This window comes from Pseudozyma hubeiensis (assembly GCF_000403515.1).
Source record: "Pseudozyma hubeiensis SY62 DNA, scaffold: PHS9, whole genome shotgun sequence".
NCBI lineage: Eukaryota > Fungi > Basidiomycota > Ustilaginomycetes > Ustilaginales > Ustilaginaceae > Pseudozyma > Pseudozyma hubeiensis.
The window spans coordinates 68,300-93,083 of record NW_012133791.1 but is presented as its reverse complement, the minus strand read 5'-3'; the positions used below and the strand labels follow the sequence as shown (position 1 = coordinate 93,083).

The 24,784-nt window shown below is 57.0% G+C and overlaps 14 protein-coding genes across 14 annotated transcripts; 7 read left to right on the top strand and 7 right to left on the bottom strand.

Annotated features, from left to right (window-relative positions):
• Window positions 1–232: 232 nt before the first annotated feature.
• Window positions 233–2,620, bottom strand: PHSY_000654 (Rpd3 histone deacetylase complex; the record flags this gene model as incomplete). Its single annotated transcript, XM_012331290.1, has 3 exons — window positions 233–333; window positions 428–2,041; window positions 2,134–2,620. The coding sequence occupies 3 exons, from the start codon at window positions 2,618–2,620 to the stop codon at window positions 233–235; spliced, it is 2,202 nt and encodes a 733-aa protein (XP_012186680.1).
• Window positions 2,621–3,169: 549 nt separating this feature from the next.
• On the bottom strand, window positions 3,170–4,662 carry PHSY_000653 (protein phosphatase type 2A phosphotyrosyl phosphatase activator; the record flags this gene model as incomplete). Its single annotated transcript, XM_012331289.1, has 2 exons — window positions 3,170–3,896; window positions 4,016–4,662. 2 exons carry the CDS (start codon window positions 4,660–4,662, stop codon window positions 3,170–3,172), a joined length of 1,374 nt encoding a protein of 457 aa, XP_012186679.1.
• A 101-nt stretch (window positions 4,663–4,763) lies between these two features.
• Window positions 4,764–6,845, top strand: PHSY_000652 (glucan endo-1,3-beta-glucosidase precursor; the record flags this gene model as incomplete). The annotated part of the gene is made up of 2 exons (XM_012331288.1): window positions 4,764–4,908; window positions 6,691–6,845. The coding sequence occupies 2 exons, from the start codon at window positions 4,764–4,766 to the stop codon at window positions 6,843–6,845; spliced, it is 300 nt and encodes a 99-aa protein (XP_012186678.1).
• A 136-nt stretch (window positions 6,846–6,981) lies between these two features.
• Window positions 6,982–9,246, top strand: PHSY_000651 (hypothetical protein; the record flags this gene model as incomplete). The annotated part of the gene is made up of 1 exon (XM_012331287.1): window positions 6,982–9,246. One exon carries the CDS (start codon window positions 6,982–6,984, stop codon window positions 9,244–9,246), a length of 2,265 nt encoding a protein of 754 aa, XP_012186677.1.
• Window positions 9,247–9,919: 673 nt separating this feature from the next.
• Window positions 9,920–11,261, top strand: PHSY_000650 (3-hydroxyacyl-CoA dehydrogenase; the record flags this gene model as incomplete). The annotated part of the gene is made up of 3 exons (XM_012331286.1): window positions 9,920–10,414; window positions 10,513–10,938; window positions 11,091–11,261. The coding sequence occupies 3 exons, from the start codon at window positions 9,920–9,922 to the stop codon at window positions 11,259–11,261; spliced, it is 1,092 nt and encodes a 363-aa protein (XP_012186676.1).
• A 692-nt stretch (window positions 11,262–11,953) lies between these two features.
• On the bottom strand, window positions 11,954–12,712 carry PHSY_000649 (potential ARF-like GTPase; the record flags this gene model as incomplete). The annotated part of the gene is made up of 1 exon (XM_012331285.1): window positions 11,954–12,712. One exon carries the CDS (start codon window positions 12,710–12,712, stop codon window positions 11,954–11,956), a length of 759 nt encoding a protein of 252 aa, XP_012186675.1.
• A 621-nt stretch (window positions 12,713–13,333) lies between these two features.
• PHSY_000648 (mitochondrion protein) lies at window positions 13,334–14,299 on the top strand (the record flags this gene model as incomplete). The annotated part of the gene is made up of 2 exons (XM_012331284.1): window positions 13,334–14,152; window positions 14,234–14,299. The coding sequence occupies 2 exons, from the start codon at window positions 13,334–13,336 to the stop codon at window positions 14,297–14,299; spliced, it is 885 nt and encodes a 294-aa protein (XP_012186674.1).
• A 157-nt stretch (window positions 14,300–14,456) lies between these two features.
• PHSY_000647 (hypothetical protein) lies at window positions 14,457–16,526 on the bottom strand (the record flags this gene model as incomplete). Its single annotated transcript, XM_012331283.1, has 1 exon — window positions 14,457–16,526. One exon carries the CDS (start codon window positions 16,524–16,526, stop codon window positions 14,457–14,459), a length of 2,070 nt encoding a protein of 689 aa, XP_012186673.1.
• Window positions 16,527–16,913: 387 nt separating this feature from the next.
• On the top strand, window positions 16,914–17,723 carry PHSY_000646 (hypothetical protein; the record flags this gene model as incomplete). Its single annotated transcript, XM_012331282.1, has 1 exon — window positions 16,914–17,723. One exon carries the CDS (start codon window positions 16,914–16,916, stop codon window positions 17,721–17,723), a length of 810 nt encoding a protein of 269 aa, XP_012186672.1.
• A 48-nt stretch (window positions 17,724–17,771) lies between these two features.
• Window positions 17,772–20,297, bottom strand: PHSY_000645 (demethylmenaquinone methyltransferase; the record flags this gene model as incomplete). Its single annotated transcript, XM_012331281.1, has 2 exons — window positions 17,772–18,449; window positions 18,666–20,297. 2 exons carry the CDS (start codon window positions 20,295–20,297, stop codon window positions 17,772–17,774), a joined length of 2,310 nt encoding a protein of 769 aa, XP_012186671.1.
• Window positions 20,298–21,095: 798 nt separating this feature from the next.
• PHSY_000644 (hypothetical protein) lies at window positions 21,096–22,061 on the bottom strand (the record flags this gene model as incomplete). Its single annotated transcript, XM_012331280.1, has 1 exon — window positions 21,096–22,061. The coding sequence occupies one exon, from the start codon at window positions 22,059–22,061 to the stop codon at window positions 21,096–21,098; it is 966 nt and encodes a 321-aa protein (XP_012186670.1).
• A 379-nt stretch (window positions 22,062–22,440) lies between these two features.
• On the top strand, window positions 22,441–22,959 carry PHSY_000643 (hypothetical protein; the record flags this gene model as incomplete). The annotated part of the gene is made up of 1 exon (XM_012331279.1): window positions 22,441–22,959. One exon carries the CDS (start codon window positions 22,441–22,443, stop codon window positions 22,957–22,959), a length of 519 nt encoding a protein of 172 aa, XP_012186669.1.
• A 160-nt stretch (window positions 22,960–23,119) lies between these two features.
• On the top strand, window positions 23,120–23,365 carry PHSY_000642 (hypothetical protein; the record flags this gene model as incomplete). The annotated part of the gene is made up of 1 exon (XM_012331278.1): window positions 23,120–23,365. The coding sequence occupies one exon, from the start codon at window positions 23,120–23,122 to the stop codon at window positions 23,363–23,365; it is 246 nt and encodes an 81-aa protein (XP_012186668.1).
• A 229-nt stretch (window positions 23,366–23,594) lies between these two features.
• On the bottom strand, window positions 23,595–24,731 carry PHSY_000641 (alpha-glucosidase; the record flags this gene model as incomplete). Its single annotated transcript, XM_012331277.1, has 1 exon — window positions 23,595–24,731. The coding sequence occupies one exon, from the start codon at window positions 24,729–24,731 to the stop codon at window positions 23,595–23,597; it is 1,137 nt and encodes a 378-aa protein (XP_012186667.1).
• Window positions 24,732–24,784: the final 53 nt, after the last annotated feature.

Below are 24,784 nucleotides of genomic sequence, written 5' to 3'. Positions count from 1 at the left end.
GTCTCATGAGCTTTCTGTCACGGTTCTGTCAACTTTGGTCTGGGCGAGAGAACTGGACTGATCACATGAAACGGATCTTGAAGCGATGGTTTGGGAGTTGCAGTGGGTTGTTTGCACTGCGCAAAGGGGGGTTTAGATGGAGGACTGCTGACTCGAGAGGTGATGACACGAGCTGCCCGACGCAAGAGCGATTGCCACTTTTCATTCGCACAACGGGTTACAAGAGTGGTGGTTAGGCGACGGTGGGTCTTCTCAGTGGCGCGAGCTTTTTATCGATGAAGCTCTTGATATCATCGATCCTCTCACTGAAGATGTTGATGGCCTCAGTGTCGTCTATCGAACAGTGTGAATCAGCACGAAGCGCATATAAATGGTTGTCAGCTCCTGTTTTCACCCTCCCATGTCACATGGTTTCGAAAGAACTTACGAATGGGTGTGATCTTGCCGAACCTCTTGAGAGGGGCAGCATCACCTCGCTCGATCAAATGACGGTGATCGGCGGGCGCCAAAACCATCGACTTTTTGTAGTACCACTTCTTCCGATCCGCCGTCGACTGAAGAGACACACTGGGCATGTCGTTGTAGCCCACCACATTGACGATCGCCTTGACGTGAGACTCGGCAGCCCTCTCGTCCATCACGGCGGTCAAAGCACTGCATCCGGACCCTAAGCCCACCATCACGACGTGCTTACCAGCGAGGGTGACAATGTTGTCCCAAATGAACGCTGCCGCTTTCGCAGCCTCGAGTTGCGCCGATTCGTTGGCCCGTGATGTCTGCTTGATGCCAATCGGAGGCCTCGGCCTCTCCGTAGCGAACTCCCTCATAATGTTAACGTCCACCAGGCCGTAGCCGCGTTCGCGAGCGTAGTCGATGATGCTCCTGGAAGCATCGAGGAGCTGCAATGCCGCCTGCTGCTCGTCGTTGGAGGATGTCGACCGCTCCGAGCGCCAGTTACCCATGTCGTGTACGAAAAACACGATCGTGGAAAACTTGGTGAAGATCTCTTCCGAACACAAGACGTGGCCTTGGAACTGCTTGTGAGGAGTGCTGTGTAGCGGCACCTCAAGCAGATCGTATGCGGCTGCGATCTCGTGAGTACGGTAGGCCGCCAGCAAGTGGGCGACATCAACCGCACGAGGCGCAAGCTGGGCGCCAACGTCGTCGGCCTCGATCTGCGGGACGCGAAGAGACTTCCACCATTTCCTGTGGTGGCGACGGACACGATTGACGGTGTGAGCGGCGATGGTGCTCGCAATCGTGTCGCGTGGCTCTGCCGCAGGCATGCCCAGAAGCACGTCAGTGACAGCGGCAGCGCTGTTGGCCACGGCGTCGGGATTGTACCCTCCTTCGAGGACCACGGCGACTTTTCCTTTGCACAGCGACGTGAGCTCGAGCGTCATCTGCGCAAAGCCTCCGGGCGAGACTCTGTTGAGACCGATCGGATCGCCATCCGCCGCATCGAACCCTGCCGAGATGATGACGAGATCGGGCTCAAACTCGTGAGCGATGGGCATGACGAGGTGATGGAAGGCGTACATGTAGTCTGCGTCTCCCATGCCCTGGACCGGCCAGGGCACGTTGACCGACTTGCCCTCGCCCGCGCCTGTGCCCGTGCTGTCGAAGTTACCGTACGTCGAGCCCGGGTAGAAGCTCCCGTCCTCGTCGTATCTGTGCAGCGAAATGTAGAGCACGTTGGGATCGTCTTCGAAAGCGCGCTGTGTCCCATTGCCGTGGTGCACATCCCAGTCGAGGATGAGGACCTTGTTGATGTGGTCGTGCCGGCGCGTCACTTCGCGCGTTGCCACGGCAACGTTGTTGAAGAAGCAGAAACCCATGCTCTTGTGCGGCTCGGCGTGATGGCCCGGTGGTCTGACGATAGCGAATCCATTCTGTATGCGACCTGACGCTACGGCGTCGACGAGCTCGATCGCTCCGCCGCACGAAAGCCGTGCGACGTACGGTGTGTGCTCGTTGATGTAGAGGGAGCTTGTCGTCTCGAGCATCAAAACCTGCTCTTTCAAGACGTCCGGGTGGTAAGCTGAATCAACTCGATGTTCGCAGCAGCATACGCTTGAATGTCAGCGAGGAAAACACAGGGCAGTTGACGAGGATCAGTTCAATCATACTCACCGTCTAATCGCTGGACGCCCTCCCAGATGCCTCGGTCGTGAACCAGCTTGACCTCGTCCTCGGTGACTTCTCGGATGGGTATGCGCTTCATGTGTGAGAGCACGTTCTTTTCTTTGAGCTTGAGAAAGATCTTAAAGACCCGCAGAGGCCGCTCGGGATGATCGGGATCGATGGGGTTGACGTGCAACATCATCTCGGATGAATACACGTAGCCCGTACGATAACGATCCAAAGAGAGCGCTGAATCGGACGTGCCGTTTTGGTCGCCGACGTCTCGACTATCGAGGCCATTGAGCCGGTGGATGCCGCTGCTCGTCGAGGCTGTTGCTACTGACATGGCGGGCGTCACCTCGCGCAGGGATAGGGAAGGCGATGGCGCTAGAGCGTGACTTGCGGATGGTAATACGACTGGCGCGTCATCGTCGTCATCGACTATGATAGGCTCATCGCTGCGACCGGTCACCGGCGACACGGATGGCGCCGACATGTTGCGAGGGGGCGTGAGAAAGCGCTCGCTCTGGTTCGATCTCGGCTGCCGAGGATGCAGAAAGAGGGTGGATGCTGGTGGGCGTTAGGAGGATAGGGGGCTCGAGCGCACGCTTTGTCAGGTCGAAACACGCTTCGGTCCGATACGAGTGCCAGTCGGCCACGAATGGATGTGCCCGACGCAGGCGGCGATGGAGGATGATGGGGTAGCGAGGAGAGGTGTCACTCTGCGATGATTTTTGACAAGCGGTAGGAATTGAGGTTGGACCCTTGACTGCACGCCCAGCTTGTATGGCCAAGGCGGAGACACGCTGCTGACGCGCCAAATAGGTACTCCATCTCCACCTCGCAGACTCAGCTTCGACACTGAGCATCCGGATAGATTGTTTGCGGCTAGAATGCTGAGAGAGGGCTTGCGCGGTTTCGTGTGCAATTTCAAACAAGCTCAAAGTTCATATGACTGAAGAGAGGGCTGTGGGAACGAGTGACAATCGAGTCGTAAAATACAATGGACAGATACGCTTCGTTCGAGCTGACGCTGCGGCGGCCATCAATCAAATGGGATGCGACGAACGCCTGCTCCAAATGGCTTCTCGCCAAGCATGGTCGAGCTGAACCCACCTTGTTGGCGCTTCTTCTCCTCTTCCGCCGCTGCAAACACACTAGGGATGGGGATACCACAGCAGTCGCCCCACCCGGCGGCCTGTCCCTCGCCGCTGCCATGGGCATGTGGTTGACCGGCAGGGTGGATGTGACCATGCGCGTCCTCCTCTGCGTCCTCGTCCTCGAGCTCGCCAGCAGCGGGCTCCGGAAAGCGGATCAAACTTCCGAAAAAGATGTGCTGAGCGATGGGGAGCTTCTTGAGCACCTCTGCGCGATACATCTTGATCATGCCCTCGTTGACCTTGGCCCACGACTTTGCGCCCGAGATGTCGTCGAGCATGGGCGAATGCCAGCGTAGGGAGGCTGTCTTGACCGAGTTGATGAATTGTATGCAGGCCAAGTACATGTACTTGGGTGCGAACTCGTCGACAATCTCTGCGTCGTGAATCGCCTTGGGTCGCAGGTGGCGATGGCTGCTCAGTTGGCCAGCTCCCCAGAGGAAGGGAAGGAAGTGGTAGTCGTCCAGTCCCCACACGCCATGACTGCCGGCTGGCTCGAGCCAATAGGAGGACTGGATGTCGCGCATCACTTGGATGTAGGTCCAGAAGACGCGCAAAACGATCGCAGCGCCGTCCTCGGGCAGACGCAGAATGCGCAGTTTGCACAAACAGAGCCTGTATACGCAGCAGGGTGGAAGGAGGGAAAAGTGTGTCAGCTTTCAAAATTGAGGCTGACGAGCAGGTCTGAATGACACAGCTCAAGTCATCAAAAGAGCAACTGAAGAGACACTTACAACCAGCAGGCTATGTTGAGCTCCATGCCACTTCCGTAATCGATCCTCTTTTCATTGCCCCAGCTCTCCTGCAAGTAGACGCCAAGCTCAGCGCGGGCTGTTCGGGACGGCTCCGAATCATCCTCGAGACCTGGAATCAAGCGGTGAAGACGGTCGCTGTTGTCGCGGATCTTGGCGTAAAACGTGCGAAAGGCGGGGTTGCCGAAGCGGGACGAGCCGATAGAAGCGTCCGGTGGCGTCGATTTTCGCAGTGCTGCCACCTCAGCAAGGATGACGAGGATGGCATCACATGCTTGCGAGGTGTGGATCTCTTCTGTCAGCGTCCTGCCCACCACGCTGGTATTGCAGACACGGATGAAGGCGAGGATCTCAGCAAACGCCGGCGAGTTCTCGAATCTGGTGAGCGATGCTGGCGAGACGATCCGTTTGCGCGGTTCTGTGAAGGTATTCTCGGCTATTGAGACGGTGTGGATGTCGTCCGCTGTGGCTTGATGCTCTGTGCTGCTCGTTGATGCTGCTGTGGACGAGCTCGAGGCATCTGTGCGCGCCTGTTGCGCCGAAAGGTCACCTGTCGGTTGACGCAGCTTGGAAATGAGAGCATCCTTGGCCGATTCTGGCACGGACGTCTGTAGAAGTGTCGGAGACATGTCGAGCTGCTTTCTGAGGGGAGATGGCTGATACTATGCTGCAACTTAAGCGGGAGCAGACATCGATTTAGAGCGTGGTTGCAGAGAAGGTGGGCAAAGAGATGATGCGCCGCAGCAAAGATGCTCTAGGGTCTGCAAGGGTCCTCGTCGAGCGGAAAAGAAGCGAAGCGTCGAAGCCTCCACAAAGTTCAAGCCAGGCCCGACGACCATTCCATCGGTGTCATAAAAGAGGGCGTAACATCTTAGGTACGATTTTCTGAGTTGGACAGAAAACGCCGGTTCGCTTAGATGCTTCTTTCTACCCCAGACTTGTCTTGTCGAAGCAAAGGAGGGAGCTCCTTCGCAAGAAATAAGGATGCTCGAGACAGCCGTTCGTTTTCAGATTGTGCGGTCGCAAACGTGCCGAGATGGCCGGACCACCTCGAACAGACGCCAAGCTGTCACATGCTGATCAGTCCCGTTCAACGTCGCGCGCCAAGGCTCAAACCGGTCGGTGTACAGTGGACGGCTTTGTGATTACGAAGCTCCTTGTACGTGAGCAGGAAAGACGAAAAAGGTCGATCGAGACTTTCGGAAGATACGGAAAAATTACCTGCATACAAGTGCAACTCGCATTGGGACTTTCGGTGGCTGCCACCCACGCATCGACAACAAGGCGCCAACACCGGCTTGGCCGAAGCTGGCCACGAGGAGGAACGGAAGCAACCAGCTGAGGTGCTAAAGACATCTATCTCTCTTTGTGGTCCGTCGGAACAAGGCAGAGAGCCGGGACTGAGTTTGAATCGCCAGAAGTTCGAATTGTATGCAAATATTCAAAGCCCTTTCTTAAAAAATAATGTTTCAAGAAGCTCTGGTATGGCCGTGGTCGTCTGTCCCTCTGTTTCTGTGCTTTTGCAGAGCAAGGCAAGCCATGGCAACGAGAGTCGTTTGTGCCTGAGCGTGCATCGAGATAGGCTCAGTTGGATGCCTGCGAGCATCGCATGGCAGAATTGCAGTCGCTCTACGCTATCGAAGGATGTGTTCATAGACAGATGCTTTGAGGAAACCAGCATTGAACGCCGCCGTGCATTTCCGAGCGACTGGCCGAGGGAGATGGAGAATCACCATAACTTATGGCATCGCTTTCCATCTTGCCAAAGTCCCCCTCGAGCCTTTAGTGGATACAAGAGCCGTGACGGTTACAGAGGAATCGGTGCAGGTGACAATGCTCCACGGTGTAGACTATGATCATAGCTGAGGAAGAGGTCCGGTGATTATAGCAAGCAAAAGAGGAGGAGCAAACAAACACAAGTCATGCGGGCGTGTTTCAGCTGCACCATTGCTGACAGCACGCCGTAGCCGTTCATGCTGCAAGATCCGACTTGCGTTTCGGGTGCGAGCAAGCAACGCAGTGCGTGCGCGTTCCTTCGAGGAATGAATCTTGCACACACTCTCTGTTCAACGGACAAAAGTCGAATTTCCAGCCTGGGGCTTGCGTGCCTTTGTGACTGTAGCGGGGCCTGCACAAAGCGACTCGCGGTCGCGGCTCCCTTTGTCCTGCCACTCTTTCGGGTGCGCCGCTGCTTCTCGAGCAAAGGTCATCGGACCCCTTTCATTCTGGGTCTTTGGTCTCCCTCTCCTTCTTCTTACATCTACGTCCTCATTGTTTCCTCCCTTTTCGGTCGTCCGGTGGCTCTGGTCTGGTCTTCACTTTCGAAAGGCTACAGAAGACCAGCGGATAGTCCTGCAAACACGATCCGTTCACGAACCAGACCTCATCCGGCTCATTCATCGCTCGGCCGCGGCTCACGACGCATCCAAGGGGTCCGAGTCGACATCCCTTCCATTGACCGCTTTGACTCCTCTACATCGCGCTAGACGCCCACTTACGTTTGGCTCGCTCTCACTCTCGCAGAAGCAGGGCAGCCCTTCAAGCAAACCCGATCTTCGTTCCTTGCATTCAACTCTTTCGGACGCTCACACCACACACAACCGCCGCTCGGCAGATACACCCGGCACCTTGACCTCACGGCCTCTATCTGTCGCTAGCCGCATCACCATTTTGCTCCATAACGATTCGCATCACCCAACGACATCCTCGTTCTCGTCATCCCGCTGTCCTCGAGCTCGGATCCTCACCCTCCCGCTGCAGCGATCAGCTCGCATTACCTAAACATTGTGGTCGCTCGAGCCCTCGCAAGTAACCGCTCTCGCTTAGTCTGAGCGCACAGATCCTCGACCGCTTCCACCTCGCTCTGCGCTCAGCCCCGAGCGGCCGCACAAGCCAACACTGCTCTCGGAAAAAGAGGATATAAGCAATCGCCTTTTCGCTTCGCCGCCATGTCCCCCTCCGACAGCTCTGGAAGCCTGCCTGGCGACTTGGCGACCAGGACGAAACAGCAGACCACCAGTCGCATGATGAAGACCACAAGGCGCGGTCGTCCGTACGCGAAAGACTGCCACGACCTCTTCGCCACGCTCATCGTCTCGCTCGAGCTTGGCACGCATCGCCAGTACTTCAAGACCTACCACAACTCCTTCACCACAGACGAGGCCGCCGAGAACCTCTCCCATCTGAAGTTTTCTCAGTCCAATCGTGTCCCCGATCCAAACGAGCCCAGTCGCGTAGTCACCACTACCACCACTACCACCTTCAGCATGAACCGCGACATGGCCAAAGGCATCTGCCAGCACTTTATGGACGCTCGTCTCATTGAAAATGCAGGCGATACCACCAACCCCATCTTCAAGGACAAAGGCGTCTATATGCTCACCCCCAAAGGACTTCACATCCTTGAACGTTTCATCACCAAGAACGGCATCAACGGCGACCACCTCCTCAAGGTCTTCTCGTCCCAACCCATTTGTATGAAGCTGCTCCACCTCGAGAGGCGCATCTCGGACGACGAGCTGCTCGTCAACACGCCGGTGCTCGAGGTTATATTTCGACGCTTCGTCGGTCGCTCGCCCAACTACGACACTTCCTCAGGCGCTGGCGTCAAACATGACCACGCCGATGCAACCGTCGATCGCACCTTGGGCATCGAGATGGCCGATGTACAGGAAAAAGTCAAAGGTCATGGACTTCGCACCGTGCAGCACACATTCAATTCCATGGGCGCGCTCGACTGGCTCTGCGACTTTACAACCGTCTGCGGCAAGGACGAGGCGGCCGAGATCATGGCGCACTTTCAACGTCTCGGCTTAATTCATCTTGTTATTGACAAGTCCAAGCGCGAGATGGAACCCTACGACGACAGAGACGTCATCATCCGCGTCGAGGATGGACGTGGCGGCACCAGCGACGGACACTTCCGATGCCATTACAAAAGCATCTATGGCGTGACCGACAAAGGTCGTCAAGTCGCTCGATGGGACGGAGCCGATACGCCTCCAAGTTTAGGCAGTCCTGCCAGGGACATTGCACATCGTCCGAACGACGCCATCGCCGTCCACTCCGGCAAGCACAGCATGAGCCAAGCATCGCGCGACGCCGACAGCACAAGCTCGCAAGACTCGCGAAACGCCCGGCAGCCTTCCACCAAGCTTCGAGCCGAGCGTGGCTCGACCCCGGCGGCAGCCTCACCTGCAGGCATCGGCCAGGGGCTGCACGACTCTTCCTCCTACAGCAGCAGGGACAGCAACACCAATCGACTCAAGAACATCCTCGAAGAACCCGCGCTCCGTTCGCTCTTCCGCGAGTTCTTGCGTCAGAACTTTTGCGAAGAGAACCTCAGCTTTTGGCTCGACGTGCAAGACTTTAAGCGTCGCTTCCACACCACCTCGAGCGCCGTGGCCGTGCAGACGCCCGTCAAGGACCACAAGGGCGGCGTCGGCCGTCGACTCGGGCGAAGCGTCACCGGCGCTGCGAACAAGGACAAGAATGAACAAGATTCTCAGGGCTTGACAGCCATGGAGAAGCACCAGCAGGATCTGGTCAGCATGGCAGTCGTCATCTACGACACGTACCTCGCGCCCTCTTCGCCTTGCGAGCTCAACATCGACCACAACCTTCGCACCGAGCTCATCCTCTACATGAATAAGGTGCTTGCAGAAGCCAAGGTATCGTCGGCGTCGATTCACAGCGCATCTCCGTCTGCCTCGACGACGCAGCTCAACGCCGGTTCGGTCGGCAGCGATGCGCCGCACGGATACACGGGCGAAGGTGCGTCGATCGAAGAACGAAAGGCCGCCGTGGTTTCGAAAAGGCTTCGAGTGCCTCTACACGCCAGTCAGCTGCAGGTGATGGTCCGCCTGTACGAGCGCATCCAGGACTACATCTTCCGTCTCATGGCCACCGATTCGGTGCCGCGCTTCATCAAAGACGCACGCTTCATCCAGCTCGTACGATCCGTCGAGGAGTACACGGAAGCGCTCGAGGCAGGTCGCATCGATCCAGAGCAGAATGCAGGGCCGGCTGTGGGGCGCGCCGTCTTCGAAGCCATGCAGCTCAAGTCAGCTGACATGCTGGCATCCAACAGCAACGACGGACGTCTTTCGCATGAGTCCGGCGCATTCCGATCGAGTCCGCAGAAGTCGCCGCCGAAAGCGTTGCCTGAACGCGCTGCTAGCGGAGTGGCTGTGCCTTCTGCTCACCATGCTTGAGAGCCTGTTTCCATCCTCGATCGACTTGCATCCAACTTTGCTGCTTGAAAATGCAGCGGCCTTTTGGCCACGAACCTCCCGTAACGACTGTTCACGACTAATCTGCTACCCATGCAACACGACGCCACTGTCTACCCCTTTCCCCCCCTCAATTCACCACCTACGGTCTCTTGCTAGTATCTGCTAATGCGTTTCGTCTCTTTGTATTCATTGGTCTTGCCCCTCATTGGCTCTTTAATCACATTGTCAGCTTCAACGGTGTTTTCGAGGGATGTCTGGCAGCTCGATGAGCGAGCAAGTGTGCGATTTCCTTGCGAGCAATGTGTAGCTGTCAATGCTGGAGGGCGACGACGGGATTTGACGAAATTTCCGGGATCGGTCTTAGCGGGCGTGGAGTTGCTGTGACTTGTTTTTGAGCCCGAGCCTGGGCAAGCAGTGAGTAGCTGTGAAAAGCACAGTGACAAGCGCTCAGAGCTGCCAAAATAGCCGGCTACGTGAAACTGGAGTTTGGAGCTGGAGCCCCAGAATATTGCGAGCTTGGCATTCCGGCCGCGGCAACTTTGATCTGCCTTGCTTGTTGGTCGTGCACGATCCTCATCCCCATCATATCACCCTCGGACTGCCCATCGCTATCGACTGCTTCGATCCTCCAATATTGAACGACTAGCAAAACATGGCGGCCTCTACCATTTCGCATGGTGTCAAGACGCTCGGTGTCGTCGGGGCAGGTCAGATGGGACTTGGCATCGCGTACGTTGCAGCCTTACGTGCCCAGATCCCCTCCGTGCTGCTGTGCGATGCATCGCCCGCTGCACTCGAAAAGGGCGTCAGCTTCTTCGAAACGCTGCTCAAAAAGGATGTCAGCAAGGGAAAGATCCAACAGGCTGATGCTGACGCTGCACGATCACGACTCATCACGGTGGGGAACCTCGAAGATTTTGCTACCAAAGGAGGCAAGGGGGCGGAGGCGGCGGATATGGTGATCGAGGCGGCTACGGAGAACTTGGCGATCAAGCAAAAGATCTTTGGGACGTTGGCATCGACCTTGCCGCTGGAGACGATCTTGGCGACCAACACGAGCAGTATCAGTGTGAGCAAGATCGCAGCTAGTGCGGTGGGTGCAGGTGTCAAGGCTGGGTCCGAGGAGGCTTGGAAGAGTCCTGCACGGGTAAGTACTCCCCTTACGATCAGAAGATCCCAATGACAGTTCTTTTGTAACCTCATTAAAACTGACAAGAGAATCATGCCTGTTCGTGGCTCACACAGGCGTTGGGGATCCACTTCTTCAACCCGGTCCCCGTCATGCCTCTCGTCGAACTCATCCCTGCCATCCAAACCAGTCCCGAAGTCGTCGCCCGTTCCCGCGCGTTCGCACAAGCATGCGGTAAAGAAGTCACCACCTCCAAAGACGTTCCCGGTTTCGTCTCCAACCGTCTCCTCATGCCCTTCATCAACGAAGCCGTCATGGCCCTCGAAAAAGGCATCGCTTCCAAAGAGGATATCGACAAGACTCTGCGCTTGGGAATGAACCATCCCATGGGACCTCTGACGCTCGCAGACTTTATCGGCCTCGACACGTGCCTCAGCATCATGGAGACGCTCTACAGGGAGACGGCGGATAGCAAGTACAGACCAGCTGTGCTGCTCGGAAGGATGGTCGATGCTGGTTGGTTCGGCAAGAAGAGCGGAAAGGTAAGTGTCACTTTGGAGCAGTGGTCACTGTTCGGTCCGATGTCTGCGCGGCAAACTGACAATGACTTGGGCCGCCTCCTTCTACGATGCTGGTTCGACTCTCACAGGGATTCTACGACTACCCAGCCAAATAACACGACACCATTCTGTAGGTCAAACCTCGACGGCAAGCCATCCTCACATCGAAAATTGCATTTGTAAAATGTCCATTCAATCGTGCAAAACCTGACGATGACAACCTGAGCCAACCAAAAGCGACCGAACGACAGAAAAGGAAACAAGCCGTCAGCATCTTTTTCGCAACACTGACACCAACAGCCTAACTTGCGCTTCTCGTCCCCTCCTTCCTTTGGCAACAATCGATCGTGTGTCGTTCGGGGGGTTTCAGAGTATATTAAAGTTGTATGTTGTTATTGACGGGTTCATCGAGACGACCGTCTTGCAGGACAGATCGACCTACCCGATTTATCTCCATGAGTGATGCATCATTCGAATGTCGTTGTGCTCGAGAGGTCGGATGGTGCGAGAAGGGAATCCCAAGGGTGGTGAGAGTGGACACTTACTGTGCATGTGGGTTGACGGTGGAAGAGAGGTAAGATGCAAAGGCCTGACAAGTGGAAACGAAATGCATGCACGGATTTTCTTCCAACATAACTCGAAAAAAAGGCTGCTTCTGGAAAAAAAAAAGGGAGCGGCGAGGACACGTGACAAAGCACGCTCTGCTGCCATGCATTTTCTCCATCACGCCCATGCTATCATGCTGTCCTTCTCCTTCGCAGAGCAGGCGGTGGCTGTAGAGACGAGCGACGTCGAAAGGTTTTGAGAATCGCTGCAAAGTGAGGCGCCAGCGTCATCTTGTTCGTCCTGCTTGTGAGCTTTGCACGCGTATTGAAAGCCAGTCCACCGCATCGTGAATACCGGTGCTGTTGCGAACGAGCCAGAGTCAATCCAGACAAAACTGTCCATGTCAGTATGAGTTTTGCGCCTGCATTCTGGTACGGACCATTGAGCACACTCACCCTTCAGTAGCGCTCGCGAGGATCACGTCCCACTCGTACTCCTTGTCGTTCAACGTCGATCCTGCAGACGCCGGAGGGCGGTAAGGCTCCTCTTCGTCGTCCGCAAAGACGTTCCCGTTCTGTCGAGAGGTCGACAAGGAGCCAGGTATTGTCGATGCTGTCGGGTCTCCATCGATGCGGGCTAGCTTTTCGGCGAACCAGTCTTTGATGGTGCGGGCAAAGTCGGCAGATATTGATTCGCACTCGTCGGTCTTGTTGGCCACGATGAGGATGGGTTGACCCTCCAGGCTCGGATGGACGAGCAGCTCAGAGAGGAGCTTCCACGACGATTCCCGCGCTTCGTATGCCTCTGACCCTGCATCGGACGCAGTAGCTTTGCCTTTGCCCTTTACATCCCCCTGCTCTTGCTGCTGCTTCTTCTGCCTCTGCGCATCGAGAGCAACGAAATGCCGCGCGTCGACAACCCATACAACCGCATCCGACTCGTCGTAGTACTTGCTCCACAGCGTGCGCACCGATGGAGACCCACCGAGATCCCAAAAGTGCAGGTGCATGTTCGGAAGCGTCAGCTCGAGCACATTCTGACCGACGGTGGGGGCGATCTTGTTTGGCGGTAGCGCTGGCCGCTTGAGGTAGAGGCTCTTGATCTTTTCCAGGATGCAGGACTTGCCGACGCCGGATGTGCCGACTATGAGCACGTTGTAGCGCGGCTTCTTGGTCCATTCGGCGTACAAGCCGGTGATGAGGTGGTACATCTCGGTCGGCCTTAAAGCGGGGAAAGTGATATCGAGATTGGATGCGAAACAGCTCGAGGCGGCTGGGCCTGAGACGAGGAGAAAAGCCTCGTCTCTAAAAGTCTGAGGTTGCGCAGCCTCGTTGGGGCTGTCCCGTCATCGAATGGTGAATGAAAGGTGACAAGGGTTTGCGAATATTGCATCGAGTTGGTAGCGGGGAGAGGGCTGAGAGTCAGTGTTGGACCCTGCGTGTGCAGAAAGCCGACGCCTCCCGATGGTGATGCGAATTTGTCGGATCGAACCGATTGCCGGGTGGAACAACGCGCTGTCAAGTGCCTTCTTTGCTGGAGAGTCACACGCTACAGCCACGGATGAACTCGCACAACCGTAAAGCCGATCGGCCTGGTCGTCGCAATCGGATCCCTTCCGACTGTCATCGTCCGTTGCTCCGCATCTCCTATCCCACCGTATCCGGAAGCTTCGACCCCCAGCAGAGACCTCCAGCGACTGTACACCTGGGCAGCGCTAGCTCGGATCAGCCGCCCATCGCTTCGATCTTCCTACCGCCCTCCAGACTCAAAACGCATTTCTGGGAAAATGGCGTCGTTCGGTCTCAACGTTGCTTCCAGCTCGCGCAGCGCCATGGCGATGGCGAGCTCTAGCAGGAGACTGACTACATCCTCTTCCATCCGACCTCGCCTGCCAACAGCATCACTGGCACAGCAAGTTAGCGTTCGCGCCTTTATCCGCGACAGCAATTCCGCTTGGTCCAACTCGTCTTCCTCGTGGACATCCTCACCACCGCCTCCGGCTACCGGTGCGCAGTACGGCTCGCCCCATCATCAGAACTCATCGCCTCATCCTCTACCAGCCCGCGTGTTCTCGTCGCCATCCTCTTCGTCCAGCTCCTCATCTTCCTCCGCCTCGTCCGCCTCACCACACCCTCCGCATTCGAAGCGCTTCTCGACCACAACCTCCCTCTACGCTTCGCACCACTTCGACACTCAAGCGTTCGCACAGCGTCTCGAAGCATCCGGCATCTCGCGTGAACAGGCCGACGTGCTCACCGAGTCGCTCCGCGACGTCATCGACGAGAGCATCTCCAACCTCGCCAAGGGTCTCGTCACGCGCGAGGAAGGCGACCAGACCAACTACACGCAGAAGGTGGATTTCACGCGACTCAAGTCCGAACTGCAGCTGCTCGAGAGGAACGACTTTGCGCTCATGAAGAGCGAAAACGAACGGCTCATGGCCGACGTCGAGAAGCTCAAGCAGAGGTTGAGGGAGGAGATCACCAGGACTACCGCCGGTGTGAGGCTCGATCTGAATCTCGAAAAGGGAAGGATCCGTGACGAGTCGGCCGTGCACGCTCTCAAGATCAAGGAGGTGGATACGAGGATCGAGTCGGAGATCGCTGGGTTGAGGACGAGCATTCAGAGCGCAAAGTTCAACGTCTTGCAGGTGAGTGATGGTTCTGTTCTGAGAGGCGATGTGAATGCTTCGATCATGCTGACCTCTTGATAATATCGTTCTCCAAAACAGTATCTTGTCGGTGTCGCGACCGGTGCCGGTGCCCTGCTCTTGGCCTACCTTAGAATGTTCCGATAGACATGCGCCTTCGCTCGATCTCAATTCTAGATCTCGTCACCTCAAAGCTCGCTCAGAGCTCCTCTGATACATTTCGGATCAATGCATTCGACACTGGCCCTTCCCTTATCACACACATTCCAGACAGTCTGCAACACGTCATTGTCTATTGCATCATCTACTTGGACTTCGCCTCCGTCCCGGCACGCAGCGACAGCGTCGCCTTCGTCAGCGGCACCGTGCACGTGATGATGGAAGATCCATCCTTCTGCAGCCCCAACGCAGGGCTCGACCGATCTCCCTGACCCTTTTGATGCGGAACCTGCTTGTCGGTCGAGGGCGACTTGCGACCCTTGCCTGCGATCCAGCCGCGTTCCGAGGCGGCGACGAACAGGTTCGGCAGAGCCATGACCTGATGCTTCCCGCCCTGCTTGACCTCGTGCACCTTGGGCAGATCCTCGTTCGACGCGGGCAGCGAGAGGAACAGGAAGCGGGGCGTAAGCCAGACGCTAGGATCCGGTCCTGGGATTTCGATCGAACTCGGACTGATCAGCTTGACTTCCGCCTTGACGCGATCGCCTTGCGCGCTGGATTCGGAGATAAATGCAGGGTCGATCTGGTAGAACTGCGCGTAGGTCTTCATGGTTCCTTGCGGCTGGCCTGGACCGGGACCGAGTTCGATCTGGGTGTCGATGGAAAGCGTGCCGCGCGACGGGTGACCCGAGAGGATCTGCGCCAGCATCAGCGGTTCTGGCTCCGGATTCGGCGCAGCACCGGATGCTGCTGGCTCCGCGTAGACGGCGATGAAAAAGTCCTCCTCCTTCTTGACCTTGGATGCGATCTGTCGAGCTTGCAGCTCCGACATCTGCTCCGCCTCCTTCTGCGCGCCAGAGCCCTCCACCTTGCCCGAGTCGAGATCGAGCGGATGCTCTCGTGTCTGGATATCCCTCAGAAACTGCTGCGCCGCATTGGCGCCGTCGAGGCTCGAGATGATGTTGCCCTGTGCTGCGCTGATCTCGCGTCGAGGTCCGAAGGGTTTGAGACCTTCGAAGTCGGTCTTGACGCTGGGGATGGGAAGGTGATCCGAATCGCTGGGGTTGTTGCTCGCGACGAGCGCGACGCCCACGGCGCCGTCGGTGTGGATGCTGCTGTGCGGCTCGAGGCCGCCTGGACCCCCCTGTGGGAGGGAGATGAGTAGCGTCTGGTCGCGTCCTGTCTCGAATGGTGTTGGTGGAGCTGTGAGGCCCAGCACTGAGCTGGCGGGGAACTGAGTGGCGAGGCCTTCCAAGAGCCCGTGCGGCGAGGTGTCGGAGAAGAAGATGAAGGAAGCCGCCGAATTGGGATTGAGGCTCTCCAGACCTTCAGGGATCTTGCCTTCGAGGTTTTCGCGACCCCAGATGTCGCGCCAGTCACGGCTGCCGCCTGGCAAGGCACCGTTGCCATCGTCGAGCAGGTCGGCTCTGCGTTCGGCGCCTTGCTGCCACGAGGGTTTGCGGTCGGTCCATCTGCCTACGGCGACCTCTGCTCGCCCGGGGATGGTGGACCTGAACGGGATGGCGTTGACACCTGGCAGCAGGGAAAGCGCAACAGAGTACAGCGTCGGAGTCGCGATGGGCGGCGACCCTGGCTCGATAGCGTTGGCTGGGATCAAAGAGGCCGGCAGCGGCGAGGACAGGATGCCAATCCTGGCAATCCTAGAAGCTGCATCGTCGGTCGAATCGTTTGGCTTATCCGCCTGGGTTTCAGCTGCAGCGATCTGCGCTGCCGTCATGCCGCTCGTGTCCCGATTTCTGCTCTTCTTCTTGTCGCTCGAGGTTGTGGTGGAACTTGACGGGTCTTGACCTCGCAGGATCGACACCGCCTCGCTGAGGTATTGGGCTGGCAGATCTTTGCTCAGAGCGTAAAGCAAGACATGGTCGTGCTGGCCCTTTGTCGACGAAGATCCGCTGGAGTTGGGTGCTGGACCGAGCCTGGATGTGAGCGAAGTCATGCTCTGCAGTGTAGAACGCAAGGCGATCAGAAGCCCTTGCGGCGTCTCGGAGAAGAGCGTCAAGGTCTGCGCGGTTGCAAGAGGCTGCTTGCGCTGCCATTGTTGCGGACCGGTAGCAGAGGAAGCGCTCGAGCCTGGGGCTGGATCGGCGGCTTTGGCATATGTGCGTCGCTGAAGAGCGGTGGATGTGGATGACCGGGCTAAGGAGCTGAGGCTGGGTAGCCTCGGAGTGCTTGTGCGTGCGACCGAGGTGAGCATCGTGTATGTGCGGACCCGGTTACTCTTATGAAACCAATGTTGAGGAGGGAAGGTGTATGGCGGTCGGGATGGGGGATGTGCAAGCAGCGTCAAGCCTTGGTCAGAAGAAAGTGGAGCTGTTGCATTGATTTGAAATCCTCAAAGATTGTCGCTGAGCTCAGCTGTGACAGTTGGACCCTGAAAACCAGAGCGGTCGCAATCTGATCGGGTGATGTTACCTCGCATCCCGATCAATATACAGTGTACACACGAACAACAGGGTTCTGCACGGACGTGTGCCCGCACCGATCAAGACACTTTGACGTTGCTTCCCTATCCGCTGCCTTGTTCTAGTCTCATCATCGCTCAGTCAGAGCAACATCGGCATTCCACAAGCATTAACTCACAATGTCGACAAACTCTTCGGTGACCGTGTCACCGCTCGCCTACAAGAAGCTCATCCTGCACGCCGCAAAGTATCCCACAGCCCGCGTCCTCGGCTTCCTCCTCGCCGACACAACGTCCGCACAAACCATCAACATCGTCGACTCGATCCCCCTCTCACATCATTGGACAGCTCTCGCACCCATGGCCGAAGTAGCGCTATCCCTTGCCACATCATACGCTTCGTCGAAGAAGCTCTCCGTCGTCGGGCTGTACGAAGCACCCGAACTGACCTCGGAGCGCAACCCATCACCACAAGCAAACAAGCTCACGGAGAAGATCGCCAGCCTCACCAACGCCGAAGCGCTGCTTCTGCTCGTAAACAACGCGACCTTACTCAAAGCTGGCGAGCACTCGTTGAGCGGGTTTATAGTGTCATCGCCGACGAACGGGAAGGGAGACGCGAAACCGAAAGCGCTAGCGGCGTCGGCGGTAGCGTTGCAAGACCAGAGCAGAGCGGCCGAGCTGGAGAGCGCAGTGAGGAAGGACAGCACGTGGGACAAGATCATTGACTTTGACGGTAAGTATCACCTTTACACGAAAAGCGTTGCTTGTGCGACACGCCGACTCATTCTGAATTCTACTTTTCTTGATGCCTTCGGTATACAGACCACCTCGAGGATCCTTCGCTTGACTGGCTGCAGAATCCGGCCATCACGGCATGATGACTCCTTCCTGAATGAATGTCATCCTGTCTCTGTACTGTCAATTGCATCCTTTGCACAATATCGCTGCGTTCAAACGGGGATGTCGACCAGAACGTTCCACGACTGACATTGCTTCGACACATGACTTCTACGATAACATTCATCGGGACATTTCCTACTTGGTGCGGTTCTTAGCAAACGCATCCTTGACCGGCATACCCGCCTGGATATCCCTCAGACACTTTTCATCCTCTGCCCTACCCTTCAGCGCCAACCTTACCACCTCGTCCGCTACACTCGGTGGTACGATCATCACACCGTCCATGTCGGCGAGAACGAAATCTCCCGGTCTGACGGTGACACTTGGCATCCTTGGATTCTTCACCTTATCCTCCTCCTCCTCTGCTCGTGTTGATGGATCGTGGATGGTGATTGGAACCTGCAACTCCGACGGCCTCGTGAACGGGGATTGACCTTGAGTGGAATGGCCTCTTGCAAAAACCGCAAATCCAGCCTCCCTATGTTCCCCTAGATCCCTACACCTACCATCCAACACCACGCCTTGCAACTCGAGCTTTTGCGCACGTGCCGTCATCAAGCCACCCCACACAGCTGATCGTGTCAAACTCGGTGCAGTGACAACCACAACCGATCCAGGGTACGCTTCCGCCGAGTCGACAAAGTGTCCCTTCGGCTTGGGCGCAGAAGCGTCGTTCTGTGAAACCATCTTGACCGTATACGCCGGTCCACACACTCGAACTTGAGGGGAAGCGAGATACGTAGGCGAATACATCTCAATCCCAGGCAGGTATCCTCCTTCCTTCACCTTCAGCTTGAGCATTGCATCCGATACCTTTAAGCACGTTCAAAGACAAGAAAAGCAAAATCTTCGTCAGTACTTTCCTTCAGATCACATCCTGAGAACCAAAAAGCTGCGAGCAATATCGGTTCATATATGTGCAATTTCGCCGACGTAGGACGTTATTCGAAAAGGCAGTGTCGCCCAGAGTTATGTGTACATTTGTTATGCGATTTGAAAGGGTGGAAGTTAGGGGAGGGAGTTGCTCACCTCGCAAGTGGACAGCTGAGCCAGCCTCGCCAGCGTCGAAGCAGCCTCGTTGACGATCAACCCGGCTCCGGAGGACGAGGAAAGCTGCGTACCCTTGGGAACGCACATGATGGGTGCGAGCGTCTTGCCTCCCGCAGGCGTCTGGACGGAAGACCCGGAAGGCTTGGACTCGGACCTCTTCGTCGCGGCGACACCATCGCCACGCGGGACAGCCGCGACGGGCACGACTTTGCCCACCACGGTTCCTGGAGCTGCGACGTCCTTGCTCGAGTCGGTGCTGCCGTGCGATTGGTCGTGCGCGTGCTTGTCGTGGTCCTTGCTCTTGCTCTTGCCGGTTTTGCCGAGACCACCGAGGACAAAACCGCCAGCGACGATGCCGGCGAGAACGAGGGCGCCAGTTCGCTCCTGCTCGTTCAGAGGTCGGTTGCCGCTCTGGCGCGACGACGAAGGGTTGGACTTGGATGAGGAGGAAGAGGAAGACGACGACGAGGGATCGACACCGGTCGCAGAGACGAAAGCACCCTTGGCTTGCTCTGCTACGCTATTGAAGGCTTCCTTAGCAGCGTCGACGCTCTTGTTGATGCCTGCGAGTGCAGACTCGCCGCTTCCGCTACCGCTGGAGCCCGAGGAGGCTTCGATATCGGCGAGGATCTCCGAAAGGACGCCCTTAGGCTTGTCCTTCTTGTCGCTCTCGGACGTAGCATGATCAGCCATGTCTGCGGCATGCGAGATGGCCGAGCTAGCCGAGACACTGATAGCCTTGGGCACAAATGGCGACGATTCGGTCTGCTCGGTGGTCTGACGCAGGTGAGGGGAGGTGTACGAGGTGACGACGGGGATCTCGGCGCCGGGAACGGGCGGGTCGGGGTAGTAAGGGATCTGGATGTTGAACGTTTCCTTGGCGGCAGGAGCCTTCTGCGGAGGCAACCCAGGAGGCGTGGTCTTCTTGGCAGGACCGTCCTCGACGTCGAGAGAGGGCGAAGACTTGGCGGTGGTGTCGCCGGCAAGACCATCTGCGGCTGCACTGTGGACCGTGCCAGCCTCGAGTTCTGCAGGAGTTTCGGACTCCTTCATACTGCCGAGAGGCTTGGGAGCCTCTGCGATGGCGTTGGCGGTGGCAGCGTCCACAGTGGGTCCGGTGTTGTCGTTGGAGCTAGGAGCGGGTGGGGTGCCCGTTCTCTTTGCCTGACCAGACTGCGAGGTGGGAGCGGGCGGAGCCGGACCATCCTTCTTATTCTTGGCATCGCTCTCTGCATTTCGCAGCGAGGCCAGTGTCGACTTTTTGCGGAGCTGTGGACGAGCGCCGGGTGCCGAGTCCATGTTGGCGGTGCTGCCGTTGAGAAACGAGTCATGGTCTACGAGACGCTTGACGAGGTCGTCCTTACGACCCGACGAAGCGAGGCCGCGCGACTTGAGTTCCGCTTTGAGCTCTGCCATCTTCTTGCTCTCGTAGGCATCTCGAGTGCTGCTCAAGAGGACCGAAGAAACGAGGCCTCGCGATTGCTGGAGCAGTTGGTACTGGTACGAGAGCACGGCAGCCGAGGTGGCAGCGGCGGCGGCGGGCTGAGGACCGGGCGAGGGAGGTCGAAGGACCGGCTCCCTGAGTGTGCGGCTGGCGATTCGTCGCAGCATTGTTGCGGTCGCGTCCGAGTTGGTATGTGGCGGCCGTTGATGTGGTGGTGTGAATGGCGACCGAGATGGAAGCTAGAATTGATGGTGGCAGGCGATGAAAGGAACACAAAAGGTGGAGGCACGGGAGGCTGACAACGCCGGCGCCGCCTGTGTCAAGCTGCACGCTGCACTGCACAGGCAAGTGAGTCTGTTGTGACTTGAGCTTGTTGCTGCTCCTGCTGCTGTTTTGGTCTCTTCGGAATAAGCAGGAGGAAGAATTGCAGCTCAGGTCGAACTTCTCCACTCTGCCGAGCCTTCCGGCCGTGTTTATTTTTATACTTGGCTTTGTTGTGAGACCATCACATCGCATTCCGTCACTTTGCTGCTAATTCGAACCTTCTTTCGTAAAATCACACAACAAACCCAAAGCTCGAAAATTGACCGGTGCGGTGGTTGAAATACAAAGTTGAACAGGTGCATTCCAAGATTTTGAATCAAGACGCGTCTACTCTCTAAAGTCACATCTGGAGCTCCGCCTGTCATCATGTGTCAAGATTAGGGCTTGACACCTCGACCTCACCATCATCACCAATTCTTCGAGACACAATACAGACTAGCGAGCCATTCTATCTCCACGCGATCGAGGCTGCTCACGATCACAGCTGAAAAAGGTGACCAGATTGAAATATTGCGATGAACAGGAGAATTTCGATTCTCGAACGTTTAGTTCAGGTTTTGGGGGGCGACAGCAGAGGAGGAAGCTCGGCGCAAGACATCCTTCTAACTCTTAGGCGACTCTCCTGCCATTACCATGGACCCTCACGAGTTGATCGTGGGAGGACAGTTCTCGCCCTTGCCAGCAATGTGGACGTCAAAATAGGTGCCCGTGTGGTCGTCAATGTCGTAGTCGAAGGGGCTCACAGAGTCGATGCAGTTCTGGTTCTCCTGACCAGGACACGTGACGGCCGTATTGGTGTTGTGAGGGTTGATCCAGATCTCACCCTGAGAATGCTTGTAGTCGAGCGCCGGAGGAAGACGTGGAACGGGATCGTGTCCGTTGTTGATGTGCACGAACCCTGGCAGGTTGGCATCCACGGCATTAGCGAAAGCTTGGTCACCTGTTCGCGGCTGTCCAAACACGATCGATCGCACCGAGTTGGAAGGCAGCTGGTGCTTGAGGTACAGCGCATCGAACAGCGAGATGGAAGCGCCGAGCGAGTGGCCAACCGTCAGGATGGGCGAACCAGGATGCGAAGCGAGCGCCGACTGGACTTGCGCCAACACCGAGTCGGCGGTACGCAGCCACGTGTCCTGGAAGCCGCCGTGCACCTCGACGTCGCCGAGATAGGACAGCCTCGAGTTGATCGGATCCTGCGCAAAGTCAGCGTCGTTGATGATCGAAGAAAACGACGACGAGTTGGTGCCCTGATGCGAGACCACGACACCGAGGCTGGACGAGTAGGCGACGTACACCATCGGCGTCTGACGCCCATCGCCGGCCGTCCAGAGCAGCGTAGCGTCGCCCACCGTGGTCCCAACGGGTAGGCCACAGTAAGCAGCCTGTGCCAGCTGAGCAGGAAAGGTATATTGCTGGTAGTCCGAGAGCGGCGAGGTAGGTGCGGTGCTGCCTCGCGCCAAGAGACGCTCTGCGTTCCTGGCCTGGATGGATCGCTGCACACCGACCGGGTAGTCGAGGGATTCCGCATCGAGAGGCTTCGCCCAGACGCTCGACACTGTCAAGGCTGCTGCGGTCGCAGCAGTGGATGCTAGGTGTAGCAGCTTCATCCTGTGAAGCTGGGTAGGAGTCGGGAAAAGGTGGGTCTAGGGTCGGATGGATTAGGCGGCCTCCGATGGGATGGAAAGGCGATCTACGCCTTGCGCACCTAGCAGCTTCAGGGCTTTAGTAGGGTTGGGTGTCGGGGGGACTCTGATACCAGTAGCGACCACGAATCCTGCTGTGATTATATCGGTTTCGAGCCGGCAGCTGTCAAGACGAGTTTCCCATCACTGGATGGCTGTGGCGCTGCGATACAGCCGAAACCAGGTTGGAAAATCGGTCCAACGAGATGCTACTTTTCAAGTGGTCGACAACGTGGAGCGAGATTGCGAGCAGTGCCGAGTGGCCGGCTTGACAACCACATACTGATAGGCCTGGTAGCGAGCGATGATTGCCAAGCTCAACAGCGACATTCCAGCTGACTTGTCGGCACGACGAGAGAGCCGGGCAAGCACACAGAACTGGATGGCGCTAACCGACCAAAAGCGATACACCGCATCGGCTCAAGGCATGCAACCCAATTTCAAAAAAAAAATCAATTCGGCGCTATTCGACGAGACACTCGCCGTGTGCCTGACTCTGTCGGATGCTGCACAGATTCCCAAGCGAGGGTCCAACGTGTGGGCTTTCGGTCGTTGCGCTGCTTCAAAGGGTCCAACGTGCGACATTCCTGTCCAAAAGAGAAATTATTCACGCCTCCGCTTCCCTCTGGAGATCCAGTCTGAAACGGATGTCGATCTTTCTCCCCGCTTTGCCGCTACCGTGGCCTTGTCTCCAGCCGATCGCCTCGATGTGCCTTGCCTTGTATGGAGCCGGTTTCTAGCTGCGTCGACTTGTAATAGGCGGATGCGCCCGAGCCACTCCGTGCTCGCTCCAGCTCATCAAGATTTGAGGGTCAGACTCTGATTTAGCTCAAGCGAACTATGCGCATGGGACTTCGCAATTTGCTATCCCAGTTCGCTTGTTTGGCGTAACGAAGATGAAGCCTCGATCTCTGTCAAGTCTGGCCGGGAGAGTGTGGCCCGGGTGGGCGTCGCCGCCGCCGCCACTCGCTCGCTGATCCGAGATGGGTCCGAGTGTAAAGAAGGCTTTTCGGAAGAAGCAGTTGCCGAAATTTTGCACAAGCAAGGTCACGTTCGTTGCTAGCGGCGAGCTTGCCGAGAAGACCATGAAATGCAGGAAGACCAACACCATCTCGGAAAGCTTCAGTCCGAGCCCGACTTCCGAGCATCCTCTCTTCGCTTCCTTCCTCGACTTCATTGCCCGATGTGTCAGAGCAAATGTCATCTCGGACAAGCCCATCGTAGTGTGATCTACAGGTGACTCCGCGGAACACGCTCGGAGCGGTACTTGCATTGGAAACTTTCTCGAGCGAGGCCTTCCAAGTCGACTCGCAGAGCCTCCTCACCTGCTAGATCAAGCGCAACGTCGGTCAATCGGAATAAGTCAAAGTATGAGCTTGCAAGGAGATACAAGTACAAATGCAAAAGCGCGGATCAATAGCGGGCACCAAGACGACGTGCAAAAGCGAATGAGACGCCTCAGTTCTTGCCGATGCCATCACCAGGCCAATCGATCACATCGATGCTGATCAAGATGGCGACGATCATCAGAATTGCCACAAAAACGCTGCTCACCACCATCCAACTACCTTCGCTCCACGTCACAGCCTCGAAACCGACCGCGCTACTGTAGCCACCTTGTCCGGCGTCGTCTTGCAGAGAGTTATAGCCGTAGCCCCGGTCTCCGGGCGCGAAGTAGCCTGGTCGACTTGCATCGTCGTCGGCTTCAGCGTAGAGTAGTTGCTCGCGGTCGTCGTCGAAGGCACCAAAGCCCGTGCGGTCGTCATCCTCGTCGCCATCTAGGTCAGTGCCGTGATCTGCTTTGTTGTCGGATTGCAGCTCGAGTGGACGGTCGAAGTCGAGCGAGTCATTTCGTAAGCCTCTGTGACCTGCACCGGTGGGTCCAGGCTCTTCTTCCTGATACGCGGGAACGACATTTGATTTTGACTTCTTCCAAGGCATCGAGTTGGAGCCGAGCTGCAACAAGCGGCCTGCTCGCGATGCGGTCGACGAGCTCGGCACGGTGGACTGACCAGTCTCGAGATCGACATCGAACATCGCTGCGTGTCCATTCTGACCGAAAATACCGTCGTCGCCATCGTCTCGTGCCTTGCCCTTGCCCTTGTGATTGCTTCCGGAGGGTGATGGCGGTTGACGCCCGGCCAATGTGCCCTCGAACGAAACATCGATCTTGCCGTTGGTGAGCTGCGAAAGCGCAAACGTTTCCTGCGTCTTCTTGTCCACACCAAGAATACGGCTACTGTGAGCAATACCACGTCTTGATCCTGCGCCGGCCGACATCGACTTTCTAGGTGCAGACGGACCGAGCCCTGGACTTCTTAGTGGCGCCAAGGCTTCACCAGCATCGACGCGACCCTGTGTGCTGCTACTTGAAGCCAGCATGTGACTTGCCTCGTTTCCCCTGGCGAAGGCTGAGTCTGTCGAAGCCGACGCAGCGTTGAAGCTTGCCGGATCTCGATCAAGGCTGACGTCTGGAGAAGCCGGAATGAACTGTGTGATGGTCGAGCGGACGCCGGGGTTGGGTGAGTTCGAATTCGGACTCGGTGCTCGGGGCAGCACCTTCTGCGGTAGAACGGTCTGCAGTGTGATCGCCATCGTGGACGAAAGCTGTGTGCCTTCTCAGCAAGCACTGACTGTCCGTCCTCCTC